We start from the raw sequence: 13,752 nt of genomic DNA, 5'->3' as shown, positions 1-13,752 counted from the left end.
TTAAAACTATATATACTGAGTAACAAATGATGTGTGTCTTAAACATATTTTAGGAACTTACATGATCGGGGTTGAAAAGAAAACCCATTCACTAGATTTGACAGCCAAAGACCTGTTCTACATTAAGCCTTGCGTAGAACCTGTTCCACATTAAGCTTTGAAAAGATTGCATTAAACTCTGCATTGCTACATATTGTTTAAGATTTGTGTTTTGATTTAATACCCTCAAGCTTTCAGTAAAGGGAAAAAACAGTCTCTGACCAAAAAAACAAAGCAAAACAAAACGAGCTGTTTCAAGGTCTGGTACAGGAGCAGGCCAAGTGCACGCTCTGGCCCGAGATTGCCACGAAGGTTTTATTGAGTCACTGTTTCACGCCCACCTTTTCCTGTCTTGTAACAGTTTGCAGTTTTGACTATCTGACATGACTAACCGTTGCAAATCTAACTGATTACAACTGTCAGTGAGTCTGTGTAACAGACTCTGGGATCTTCTTCCGGAGAAGGCCAACATCCGCGTCTGCTCCCAAACTTCTCCCTGTCTTCTTTCCCCCACCTCTATTCATCACCTTCAGCTCATTAATTTGAAACATCAGATGTCGTATTTCAATGAAGCGCAACCTTGGCTAAAAGCACCGATTCCTATTTATGTTGGGAGACATCATGTACGTTTAGTGAAAAAGAAGTCACTGTCAGGGAGTTGGTTCAGGATTTGACAGCAAGGATGTATGCTAGGGCAGGGGTGGGCAGGGAGGGGAAAAACTTTGTTCCAGCAATGATGAAATCATCATACCTCGGGCACATTAAGGCAGGACGGGAGACACCGGCTCCTGTTAAAATGATTCCCATAAGAACCTTCCTCTTTCATCTTCTTATTGCAGTGCAGTTAAGCAAATGAAATGCTAAAGCCATGTGAAGTAAATAACACAATCAACAGTGATTTACTATTGTTCTCTCATGGGGTCACGACCTAATCCTAAATAAAGACTTCTAAAATTGTCTGCGTTTGGATGTGTTCCTGATGCTGGAGAGAACTGGAAGGCAGAGAATCCTCCTCAAGTGGACCAGCGTTTTTGTTTTCATTACCGCTGTTGCTACCCAGCGGCTTTTTTTTTGGGAGTTGGAGCCCTCTTGTATAGCACTGCGGTGAAGACGATCTGTATGCTCAACGAGTTTAATCACTCCATAAAGTGGCCATCAGAGGCTCTCTTATTGAGAACAAGGAGCCCCGTCTCTTGTGTTTGTTTCATTAGCTCCTCAGAGATGCTCAGGAGCCATCTGGACAGCTGTATTGCTCTGTTATCCCCGGGACTGTCTTTTTATATTCACTGTGGATTTTCCCCTTTTACATCTGCAGGCAAGAGTTTCACCTTGACCATAACTGTCTTCACAAATCCTCCCCAAGTAGCCACCTATCACAGAGCTATTAAAGTTACAGTGGATGGACCCCGGGAACCCAGAAGTAAGTACTTGCCTTCCTATTGGAAATGGTAACAGGGGTGTGTGGAGACCCTATGAGGAAAGGGTCCCATAGAGGTTAGGGCTACTTTTATGTAAACGGTTTCTTTGCCAGGTTTGCTATCTGCATGTATTTTGATGAGGAACAGTTAGCAGAACTTCACAGTTAGTAGACGATCAAATTACACTTGTAACTTTGCCACAAAATTGCTAAGGCTTACCTAACTTGGGGGACATGAGCGGATAAGTATTCAGTCACTGTAAGTACATGCTAAAGCATTGTGCTCATCCGCGGTACACAATAGACAGGGCCGAACAGACCCATGAGAGCTGAGGAGGAAAACAACAGACTGAAAAATCTTGAGCTTAGTCAAAAAGCATTTGCGTGTGTTTCCCATGGTCTAAGAATGTGTTTTAACTTTTTAGCTCGCCCACTCAATTCCCTTTATAAAGAGCACACTGCTTAATTACAAAGAATTTATTTGCAAATGATAACTTGCTTGATTGTTACAACACGGTTGTTTGGTCATGTTCTGGTAATTGTTATAGATAGTTTCTTTTAACAGAGTCAAACCAGCTCTAAATCCGCCTTGGTGTGTTTGTCTGTCTGGACATCCAGAAGGTTGACTGGGCATTCGTTTAAGGAAGTACACATAATCCATTTGGGCCAATATGCATTTTCCTCCTAAATCTAAATTGAGGCAGGTTTTCTCCCCACCCCCCACCTCCAAAACCGATTTGATCAAACTGGGTACAGCAGCATTTAACTGCATTTAGGGATTAAAGATTATCTGATATATATGACATGAAAACTGACGTGCCAGTGGAAACGTACTGAACTCTGCCTTTGATGAGTGAATGCGTCGGAGTCCCAGCCGTCGGGTTTAGAGAGTTTACTTTGGTTTGTGGTGGAGGTACAGCTGGCTGAAGTATGTTATATAATGATACACCTGCCTGGACAGAGAGAGTGACCTGTCTTCCCCTAAAACTAAGAGAAAAGGACTGATCAAGTCTTTGCCTCCCCAAGTAGCACGTCTTTAAGCAGCGGGAACTCCTCTTGCCGCTGTCTCTTTTCACCCAGGCGCACTGCTTGTCTGAACTAGGGAGGTTTCCTGCCTCAAAAGCCAGTCTTTGAAGTTTTTCTTTTCTCCTCCTTTCATGTGTATAGCTTCTTCTAGGTTCACAATGTTGGGTTAGTGCTGGCTCCGTTCAGGTTGAGCATGTTCTGTTAGGCGGTCGCCACACAAGAGCCTCCGGTCGCCCCGAATCTCTGGTCGTAAGAGCCAGTGGTTATGCAGTGCAGGTGACTAGAACCGAGCGGGGCTGTCTTGTCTGGTTTGGGGCTTTGGCTGACGTTCCTGGACGGCCATGAATGGGGCAAGATGCCTTGCGATGGAAGCCACTTGTTACCTAATTAGCCCTTGAGTTCCTGAAAAGGCAGGGACATCCATTTCAGTCTTGCGTGAAGCAGGACAGTAGTCTTTTAACATTTAGCACTACTAATACTTATCTCTTAAAGATGTTTCCTGCTGATCTCAGCAGCTTTTCTCACTTCTTGGAAAAACCGTTAGTGCGTGTGTGCGTGTGTGTGTGCTCCTCTGTTTGTGTGTGTGTCCATACACTCAAGAGTTGATGTTCAAAAGTTGATGGTTGGGAGAGGAAACAGGGAAGGGTGGGTGGGTGCTGCCCGGTTCTGAAAGGGGTGACAGAAGGTGAGGAGACGGGGTAGCTTTGGGAGAGTCGCTTCTCTCTCGGGTGAGGATACCATTACCGCATTCCCAAGAGGTTATTGGCAGAATTAATCAGTGGATGGGCTTGCCGCCCTGTGAAGGCAGAGAGGTGCTCTGAAAGCAAGGAGGGTTCAGGGGAGAGGGGCAGATGGTGTATATGTGACCTGAGTTCAGGCTCTGGGTGCCGAGTGTGGGAGGGGAGCAGATGCAGACCTTGAGTCGCAGACCACTGAGTAACATTTTTCAAGGACCAGAAATGTGTGTGACAATGTGATGTCATTTCTCTGACATCATGAGGTGGTGTGCCAAACTCAGTGCCTGGATACAGGATGCATAGGTGTCAGTAACATTTTAATCCTATAACGTTGAGTCTCTATACTGGATTATTTCCTTCTGCTCTGCTCTTGGCCATCCTGAGCATGAGTGCACAGCACTCTTCTCAGCATTGTTCTTTAACTTTTCACATCCCAGTTATGAAAAACGCCCGGGATTTTCTATTTTCTTCAACTATAATAGGATTTGGATTGATTGGTGCATATATAATGTTAAATGGAGAATCCTCCAGAATGTGTGTTGGCAAACTTTTTCTATGAAGTGCCAAATAGGAAATAATTTCTGCTTTGTGTGCCATATCATTCCTGTCACAAGGACTCCACTCTGGCAATGGAGCTCGAAAGCAGCCTCAGCCAATACATAAATGAATGGTTGTGGCTATGTTTCAATAAATCTTTATTTACAAGAACAGGTGGTGGGTCTGATCTGGCATACAAGTTGCAGTTTGTCAACTCTTGCTCTAGATTTCAAAGTGGCTTATGTTATTAACCCTTGACAGAGTAGGGCTTTAGAAAAAGGCTTTCCTGACGGGAGAGAAAAAGACCGTGCAATTGTTTTTAGCCTTCTCTCCAGCGAAATGATGTATCTTCAAATAGTGGTTGTCATAGAAATAGTATCCATCTGTTTATCATTGTAATGGTTTGATGGAGTTGAGGATTTTATACCATTGATTCCCGTTAATGGAATTTCACTCCTTCCTCCGGAGATCAGAATATATATTGAAAAGGCTACTTTTGGGAGATTGGCTATTTGGACAAGGACAAGTTCTGGGTTAACTGGTTGGGTCTTCATTCAGCCTCACATGGTGATTATAAAGGTGTGGGCTGTGGTGTCAGACTGTCTGGACTGAAATCCCAGCCCCCCCCCCCCACTGACTAGTTCTAGCTGTATGGTGGTAGGCCAGTCACCTGACTTTCCTTTGCCTCAACGTCCTCATCTGTTAGAGTGAGAGTAACAACGGTCTTTTCCTCACCGGTTGCTGCAAAGATGTTAAATGATGTCATGTACATAAACTATGTAACACAACGGCTGTCATGTAGTAAGTGCTCATTAAGTGTGAGCTATTACCATATAAATTCCCGTCAGTGTCAGGAGTTTGCTGTAGAGCTTTGCTTATAGTACACTTCCAGGAAATAGATACCATCTAGACTCTGCTCCCTCGCGTATTGTTATTTTTTTTTCCTTGCAGACGGTTTTACTAATTTCTGCTCATTAGTAAGTGACACCAGTAAGTGTTATAAACTGTGCCTTGAGCAGGTAGTCATGCTGCCTGGGGACAGCTGTGCAGAGGTGATGATAAACATAATTTGTTTGCAGCGAAGGAGAGTCCAAAAGAGGATGCTATGGCACTCTGCTGAGGCCCCGCTTATCAGCACATCTGCCAAGACTTGCTTTTCACTCAAAAATCAGAGAGGCTTCATCCTTCTGTGTTCTCTGTCTGGCAGCTGAAGCGGTGCTGTCACAGCACAAACAACTTCTCTCCTTAATATACACATCTGGCGTTGGCAGTTGGACGAACTTCATAAGAGCACATGATCATCACTCATTACAAGATTAAAAAGTACCCCATGGCATCATTGATGTTTTTTCACTTTGATCTTTTGCAGTTGTGATTCATCTCAGTTATAAAACTTCCCTTTAAAGGAACACAGCCGATGACTTATTAGAACCTTCATCTTAAGTAGCGTAAACATGAAAACGGTGCACATCTCTACAAAATGCCATTTGTTTTCTTTGCCAGCTTATCATTTTAAGACATGACATCATACCTCAGATCCCAAATTTGTAAGTCTTGTGTTTAGGCAAGACGTTTTGACCTCCTGTTGGCAAGTGAGCTCGAGCAATTGCCGTGTGCTCTCCAGCGGGAGAAGTCGGTGGGGAGGCAGCAGCGACAGTAATGCATGTGGATGCCCAGCTCTTTCCAACATCAGTTTCTATTAGGATCCTTTGTTCCATGTGTGCCCTCGGTTCCCGCTGCAGTCTGATTTAAAGGATTTCTACGGGAAGGGGAAAACTTGCTTAGCAATGTCAGAGTCGTGGTTCTGAGTTAGGGAAGAGGGCTGATGGAAAAGGTATTATTGGCCGTGCAGAGGATGGAAAAAATACATCACCTGACACAGTCAGGATCCTTTGAATTCTCTTGCTGTTTTTTTCAGTTATCTGTTGCTAAATAACACGCTGTGCCAAAAACATCATGGCTTCAAACAACAACCAGTTTATTATTCCTCAGGATTGGGTGGGCTGCCTGGGGTTCATCTGGATGGGGGTCTTTCGTGTGGCTGCAAGGAAGATGGTGGCTGGTGCTGGAACATCCATGATGGGTGTGTTCTTATGTCTGCTGCCTTGGTGAGATGGCAAGAAGGCTGGGCTTGGCTGGAACGATGGGACAGCCTTTCTCCCTCTCCTTGTGGTCCCAGAGCCTTTCCCCCTCCACATGGCCTCTCCACGCGGTCTCCCCAGCACAATCTGACTTCTTACATGGTACATCAGGGCTCCCAAAGGTGCAAGAGTGGGAGTTCTTAGGCCTTCTTAAGGCTTCTTAAGGCTCAGAACTGCCATGGAGTTACTTCCTCCTTCTGCTGCTGGTTAAAGCAAGATACAGTTGCAGCCTAGATCAAAGGGGAAAAAACCCATAAAGACATGAGTGATGGGGACCGTGGTTCATTGACTCACCAATACCATCAACTTCCACAAGTGCTTAGATGGCAAATGTCATTGATGCCACAGGACACAATGATATTTTTGAGGTATCTTCTTCTGAAAGGTCTCCCGACTTTCTAATCTGGAGGACATTTAAAATTCTGCAAGGTTTTCTATCCAAAGTTTATAGGATGTGTGCAACACTCAAAGGGGGCAGGACAAATGAGGCTAGGGGTGAGGCTTGGCCGTGGTACTGTGATGCTTTATTATCAAGAGAGGAGGTAGTTCAAGTCCTGTCAGCTTCTTACCAGAGTCTTAAGGAGAGAGCTGAGTCTCCAACCAATGCCCTCTAGTTATATTAAGTCACAGTCACAGAGGCTTCCTTCCCCACTAAGATCCACTCAAGAACCCAACCATCAAAATCACAAAGGCTTCACCCTACTTTCCCACCCATCCCAGTTTCTTTAAAAAAAAAAAAAATTCTGCAAGGTGACTCCAAGTTTTAATTATAGTAGCTTCCTTCTGAATTGAAGATATTTGGTAATTATCAGATGAATTAAGGGTGAGTGTTACCTTGGGGTGCTTGGTATTAGCAGGCCAAATCAAGGTGCACCGGATCAATACTTGTAGGAAAGAAGAACATTTGCTGTTTGAACAAAAAGAGGTTATTAGCTTTGCCTGGCAATATGGCAAGTCTGTAGCAGAAGTATTTTATGAGCCCTCAAGTGGACAAGCCTGGAGGTTTTATAGTTTCTATCACCCAGCTTTGGAAGTTCTCACTTGCCAGCACATCTGTGAACCTGATAACCTAACACACATGAGTGGGTGTCTAAGAATTTTTGCGTGCTGTGCCCTGGGGAAGTAAATCATAGCTACTCTTTAAGGAGAGGCCAAAACTGCCATCTGTGAACTTACTGCTGGGACGCTGCTGTTCACAGTCGACCAGCTAGCTACCTGTCCTGACCTGGTGGGAGAAGGAAGAAGCATGGCCTCTTCTTTCCTATTGACCAAACTCCTTTCCTACAACTCTGCCCTGCTTGGCTGCATTTTTTAAAAAAGATGTTATTTATTTATTTATTTATTTGAGAGATTGAGAGAGAGACAGAGAGAGAGAGAGCACACTCTTGTGCAGGAGTACACACATCAGCGGGGGGAGGGGCAGAGGAAAAGGGAGAGAATCCCAAGCAGACTCTGCACTGAGCGTGGAGCCTGACTCGGGGCTCGATTGCACGACCCTGAGATCATGACCTGAGATCATGACTTGAGCCAAAACCAAGAGTCAGATGCTTAACTGACTGAGCCACCCAGGTGCACCCCTGCTTGGCTATGTTTTGACTTGAGTAGGGGCTGGCACTTAGGTGAGGAAGATCTATCTGGAAGTGCAAGGTAATGTTTGTATTCCTAGGACTGCCTCAGCACCCTAGCTCACTCAGCTTGTCGGGCTGAGGTCCTCAGCCAAACTGGTTTCTTTTCCTGCTTGCGCGTTCTCACCTGGGCAGCACAAATTTATAATTCTTCAGAGATCGTTTTATTATTCCATGTTCTTAAGTCACTTCTGGCTGCAGACATTTTACCTTATGAACTTAAGGTAACAGACTTAAACAGAACAGGGTGGTCTGGGCACAGCATCATTTAATTTTTCTCGAATTCTGTTCTACCTAGGCCTGTTTGCCAGCCCTGTGGAGGGTAGAGAGAATGGAGGGCTTGGCCTTTTCTCTTCCTCATTCCCATTGTTGTCAGTGGCAGCTTGCCTTTCTCCTCTGCTACTCTTCATCCCAATTGGGTGAAAAAATAGGCTTTTTTTTTTTTTTTTTATGGTGGTTGGCCCATGCCCTCTGCTCATTTATAGATGGTGGATGCTTGTGTAGAGCTTGGCCACATGTGAAAGGCGGGGAAAATATAAAATGTGTTGGATGGAGGGCTAGCAGAAGAATTTTTTTAAGGCCCTCCGACATCTCTGGATGCATTTCTTGCATTAATCATCTTTCTGTCTGTGCAGATAATTTGAGAAAATCTTGATAGGTCTTGTACCATACTCCTGATGCCACAGGCCTGAATTTTAGTCCTTAGTGCAAAGCATTAGTAGAAAAGCCGGTTACTTCTTGCCTTGCAGACTTTCCCTGGTTCTTCATTGTCTCTGAGTGCCCAAGGAATGGAAATTATGGGCAAGTGCTGTGTTTTGATATTTACAAGTCAGCAAATATAAGCCGTGGTTCGATTGTCATTAATATTAATCATTCAGTCACTAGTATATAAAGCACTGTTGAAAATCTTTGACTGAAGGGAATAATAACAGGTAAAAAAAAAAAAAAACTGTTCCCTTTTTTCCCTTTCATGAAGAAGGATGGGGCAGGGGGGCGGTCAGAAGCACTGGTAGAGGTCATGTCTGGTGGTTGGTGGAATGTGCTCTTGAGAAGAGCAGTTTTAAATCTCTTTCAGTACTTTTTTTTGTTGACTGACTGTCAGGAGCTGGGAAGATGGCCAAGAAGGAAATGACACATCGAGAGGCATTTTGTGTTGTGCAACATTCTGTGGAACTGATGCAAGGATATATGGCCTGTTTACACATTCCTTCACTAGGAATTGACTTCAGCGGTACATGGCATGCTGCAGCAAGGGGCTATGGCTTTCACATCCTTCATGGCAAATTATCACAGCCGTTAAAACATGCTCGTGTCCCGCTTCTGCACTTTTCCCTAGCTGCCCAGCTCTGACCGTGCTTTCTCATCGTCTTGGACTTGGGCTAACAAGGAGCTGTGGCTCTCACAACAAGAGCATGTTTTCTGCATGCATATGTTCCAGTTGATACATTTACTGCTAACTAAATATAGCCTGGCAGGTTTCCAAGGGATGTGTGTCCTAAAAACACACCTGTACTCGATCCCATGCATCCATAGTTTGTGTTTTGATGCAAGTCAGAAATCATTCATTCTTAAAAGATGTTAAGGGCATGAGAGAGAGAGAGAGAAAAAAATTTTTTTGTTATATTGAATAATTTATTATTAATTTATAAAATTTTTTTTCCTTCCCAAGGAAGAAAATTCCTGATAGATCACTGAACTACCTTACTTCTATTTTGTTTGTGCTATAACATTTTCTTCAAGGGCAACTGGACCAGAGGACAATAGTATACTTAAAGATAACAGAGGAAAAAGATTGTGTTGCTGCTCTTTAGATTCATACTCATCCCTACGTAGCGTATTTGTAGGATGCATGGATGATGTCCATGAAAGCACATCCGTAGTCCAAAGGTAAAATCTCAAAAGTTTTAATCTAGGCAGGTTTGGAAAATAATTGCTCATGTTTTTCAAGTAACTTTGGGAAATTGAGAGGGCATAAAAGCCATTTAGGTGTAAATTAATTCAAGGTCATATGCAACAGTTCAAGTAGGAGACTGTATTTGGGGTGTGGTACTTTAGTAGCAAAGGAAGGACTCCCTGTTCCTCTCCGAGTGTCTCTGCTGCAGTGCCCTGGTGGCTAAATCTATCTGCTAATAGACAAGAGCACTTATTCAAATTCAGGACTAAGGCTTAAATCCAAATACGTCCAGAAACGGTAACTTTGACTTAAATTCATATTAAGTCAGCAGAAGTGATCTGGAATCCTGTTTTGGGAGCAGGTTTTGGGAGATAAAGGGAGAGTGGGTTAATGAAGTCCTGCGCACCAGAAAGTAAACAGTGACTCAAGGGTGCAGGCAGGGTCTCTGCCAGGCTCAGAGGTGGTCACTGCCAACTTGAACCCTTGCAAACTTGCTGCTGGTCAGCGCTCGCTGTGTGCGTTTCCGATGCTTTTCAGGTCTGACCTACTCTTAAGTGCAGGATTCTATAATTTTAAGGTGTGCATTTTTGGTTTTCATATTTCCGTATTTCCTCCTTTTGCAAGTATTTCCCTTTTACAGAATATTTCTTATTCAGTTTTGTTCTAGATAAGTGCTGGCTTTCCTCCTCTACTGGTTTGAAATTTACCATTTAATTTCTTTCTTTCTTTTAGTAGTTATCCTCACCGTTTTAACCCATATATTTGTCTTAATAAAATTAATCATGATCTCTGTCTGCCTCTTGGATAATATAAGAACTTTAGCATACTTTATTTTTATTTTTATTTATTTTTAATTTTTTTATTGTTATGTTAATCCCCATACATTACATCATTAGTTTTAGATATAGTGTTCCATGATTCATTGTTTGAAGAACTTTAGCATACTTTAAACTGCTGTCACTTCCTCTCTTCTCATCGGTCGTCTGATATTTTTTATCCTCATTTTATCCTCCCCAGAGGAGTCGTTATCAGTGTTTAAACTATACGTTTTATCAGTTTATTTGCTCACCATTCCTTCCTGCACCTCAGTTCTTTCTGGATTCAGTTTCCTTTTTCATGATACAGACCCCTTCGTAGTTCCTTTGAGAGAACCTGTCAGTGGTAAACTCTCAGTTTTTGTCCCTGAAAATGGCCGTGCTTGCGTACGCTGGCTGTTGTGATATGCAGGGCACCCGCTGAAAGTCTGTCTGCTCTTAGTGCCCTCCCTTATCCATGGCGGATTCGTGGATATGTATCCACATATCCATGCCCGAAACCACGGAGAGTACTGAACCCTACAGATACTGTTTTTTTTTTTTTTAATGTTTTTTCCTATACATGTATACCTAGGATAAAGTTCGATTTATAAATTGGGTACAGTAAGAGATTAACAACAATTAATAATAAATAAAACAATTATAACAGTATGCCCTAATAAAAGTTACATGACTGTGGTCCCATCCTCTCTCTTTCTCAAACTGTCTTACTCTTCTGTACTCACCCGTCTTCTCCTCGTGATGATGTGAGTGGATCACAGGCCCACGTGGTGAGGTAAAGTGAGGGGAATGACGTAGGCATGGTGACGTAGCGTTCGGCTGCTGTCTTGACCTTCTGAGGATCATTAGCTTCTGGACCATGGTTGACTCCTGGTGACTGAAACTGCACAAAGTGAAACTGTGGATAAGGGGGGGCTGCTCTACTAGTCTTGCTTTGTGCTAAGACTTTCAGGCCATTATTACTAGGCTTGTTACAATAGGATTTCAGGGACTAGAATACAGTACAGCTAGATTTTCATGGAAGATGGATGAAGGGAAATGGACCTAAGTGTCTTTCACCATGGGGAGCTCTGAAGAGTCCCGGCCAATGTGGAGAGGAGGTGGGAGGGAATGTTCCGGCAGAGGGGGAGAAGTTGAAGAAAGAGGCATATAGGGAGAGGAAATTAAATCCCTTACTTCACCGTTTTGGCTTGGGCAGGGCCTAAGTTGCTTTGGAACTCTCCACCCAAATTTATGTTAAAGAACTCTGCCGTTCTATATGATTCTCAGAGGCCATTTGGCTCTTGCTCATTGCAAAACCAGAGCAGCATTTTTTAGATGTTGTTGTCCACGCATTTCCTGTCCTTTTATGAGAGTACAGGTCTCCAAACCAAAAGAGGCTCCTTTTATACGGTAAGTGAATTGCTGAATGAAGCAGAGGGAAGAAAGTAGGCGTGTGGATGGAGGCACATGGTTTAAGAGAACCAGGAGACCATAACCTGGGGTGGAACTCTCTGGGCACAGTGGGCAGCGTGACTCCAGGGTTCGCTCTATGCACCTCTCACTGGCGTTCTGCAGGAAGGGGCTGCTGGGGAAGAGGTCAGCTCACACCAAAGCAAGCTTGTACCTTCTGCCTTTCTGTTAGCCCTCAGACTACATACGCACACTTTATGACATGCATCTTCTTCCTCTTCACTTTCTTGACACTGATTTTCATGAGCTACAACTTAGGTAAAAAATGCTAGCGTGCGTTTTGGCTGGGCAGTACTCAGAAAGATTTAACCGGGGCTCTGTGCCCCTTTAGGTTGGGACCTGGAAATTATCGGTAGAAAAATACAGGCCCTTCAAGGAGATGAGGAAGGTACCCAAACATAGGCTGTTGTACTTACTGGAAGTGAGGAGAAACATGGATGTGTAAAAAGGGGGGGTGACTGTGAAGTCAAGGTTACTAATTCTAGAACTTTGGTTTCTGTTTCACCCTCTCACCGTTCACACAACCCTGCAAAAACAAGTCACAACGTTTTCCATACTGTGAGGGCTATTGCAGAGTAGCTTAATGGTACTGTGAGGGCTATTGCAGAGTAGCTTACTGGGGAGTTGGTCCATACAGGCAGTTTGTATTTAAGATGTGGCTTCAGTTATGGTTGAAAGAAGCAGAGGACCTGGAAATTCCTCTGGTGAGGCCTCCGTGGCACGTTCATGACCCCTGGCAGATCACTCACCTTCTGTCTAGTTCAGTTTCTTCATCCTGCAAGCAGAACTAGGCGTGAAGACAACTTCAGAGTAGTTGGGAGTAACTCCTAAGGAATGATCATAAAGTACTTGGCGCACATGAAGGGCAACTTAAATACCAAATAGTAATTATGTAGCGCCTTTCTGCCAAGGAGTTCCAAACACTTAGACATTACCTCACTTGATTCTCTTTACACCCCTTTGAGGGATGTATTGTACCTTTTATTGGTGGGTAAACTGAGGCATGGCCATTTGAAAACTCATTTGCTCTATGTCACTCTGCAAGTCAGCAGACGATTATGGAGGTGGGCCTGAGCCCCGGTCCCATCCTGCTCAGTTATTCACGACTAAGCCTCCCTGATGCTTTGTCATTGAAGTTGTGGAAGCTCCTGGTGTCGGGCCCAGGGTTGATGTTATGAAGTAGCGTTACTTAAAAAGAAGAAAGCCTGGCGATGTAGTTGCACTGCTTTATAGTAAATAAGCCGCAAGGTGTAAGGCCTCACACACAGAAGGCATATATGTATGTGTGTGTGTTGAATGAATCGAATTCACTCAGATGAAAGTTTAACTGAGCTGGAAACACTGAATTTTGTGAGTTGAAAATAAGGTGTGTGAGTTAACCGTCCATAGAATCTCACTTCAAATACCAGTGATATAGAGTTAGCACTTGAACAAAAAGTTAACTTTAAGATTTTATTTATTTAATTACTAATTTTTTTTTCTTTTTTTTTTAGAGAGAGAGAAGGGAGGGGAGGAACAGGGGGAGAGGGACAAGCACACTCCACGCTGAGTGAGGAGCCCCATGTGGGGCTCAATCCCATGACTCCAAAAAGTTAACTTTAAGAAAGTTGTATGAGGGGTGCCTGGGTGGCTCAGTCGGTTAGGCAGGGGACTCTTGGTTTCAGCTCAGGTCGTGCTCTCATGGGTCGTGGGCTTGAGCCCCACGTGGGGCTCGGTGCTCAGCAGGGAGTCGGCCTGAGGAGTCTCTCCCTCTGCCCCTCCCCCGACGCGTGCCCGCACGTGCGCGTGCCCTTTCTCTCAAATAAATAAGTAAACCTTTAAAAAAGTTGCATGAGAAGAAAATGGAGGCAAATACATGGTAGAGAGAGTAGAAAGTAAAAATTAGTGAAAAGAAGAGAATAAAATGTGTCCGTAATCACATCTCCAAAGATTGCCGCTGCTAGTGTCCTGATAGTAATCGCCTGCATGTTCTTCTGTGGTAATGCTGGTCCTTTCGTGGAGGTGACGGCTGCGAGGAAATAGCATCAGGACAATGATGGAATGCTGTTAAGTGGCATGCCTTTGTCGAA

The 13,752-nt window shown here is 43.9% G+C and overlaps 1 protein-coding gene and 1 long non-coding RNA gene across 11 annotated transcripts in view; one reads left to right on the top strand and one right to left on the bottom strand.

Moving 5' to 3' along the window:
- Positions 1-13,752, top strand: part of RUNX2 (RUNX family transcription factor 2) — a 224,951-nt gene that overhangs the window by 13,929 nt on the left and 197,270 nt on the right. For all 10 annotated transcript variants that reach the window (XR_004924656.2, XM_078055279.1, XM_078055277.1 and 7 more), the window contains exon 3: positions 1,355-1,459. Coding sequence is in view for 9 of the 10 variants with exons in the window: in XM_078055279.1 (XP_077911405.1) it covers positions 1,355-1,459 (105 nt within the window). In the remaining variant the exon portion in view is untranslated. The remainder of the gene's footprint in view (positions 1-1,354; positions 1,460-13,752) is intronic.
- Positions 5,326-12,555, bottom strand: LOC118551055 (uncharacterized). Its single transcript, XR_004924911.2, has 4 exons — positions 12,301-12,555; positions 10,957-11,114; positions 6,732-6,804; positions 5,326-6,127 (listed from the first exon to the last, which is right to left on the bottom strand). It is a non-coding gene; the product is annotated as an uncharacterized LOC118551055 (long non-coding RNA).

This window comes from Halichoerus grypus, chromosome 9, assembly GCF_964656455.1.
Source record: "Halichoerus grypus chromosome 9, mHalGry1.hap1.1, whole genome shotgun sequence".
NCBI classification, from domain to species: Eukaryota; Metazoa; Chordata; class Mammalia; order Carnivora; family Phocidae; genus Halichoerus; species Halichoerus grypus.
The sequence above is the reverse complement of the archived record's forward strand: the minus strand, read 5'-3'. Positions and strand labels throughout refer to the sequence as shown.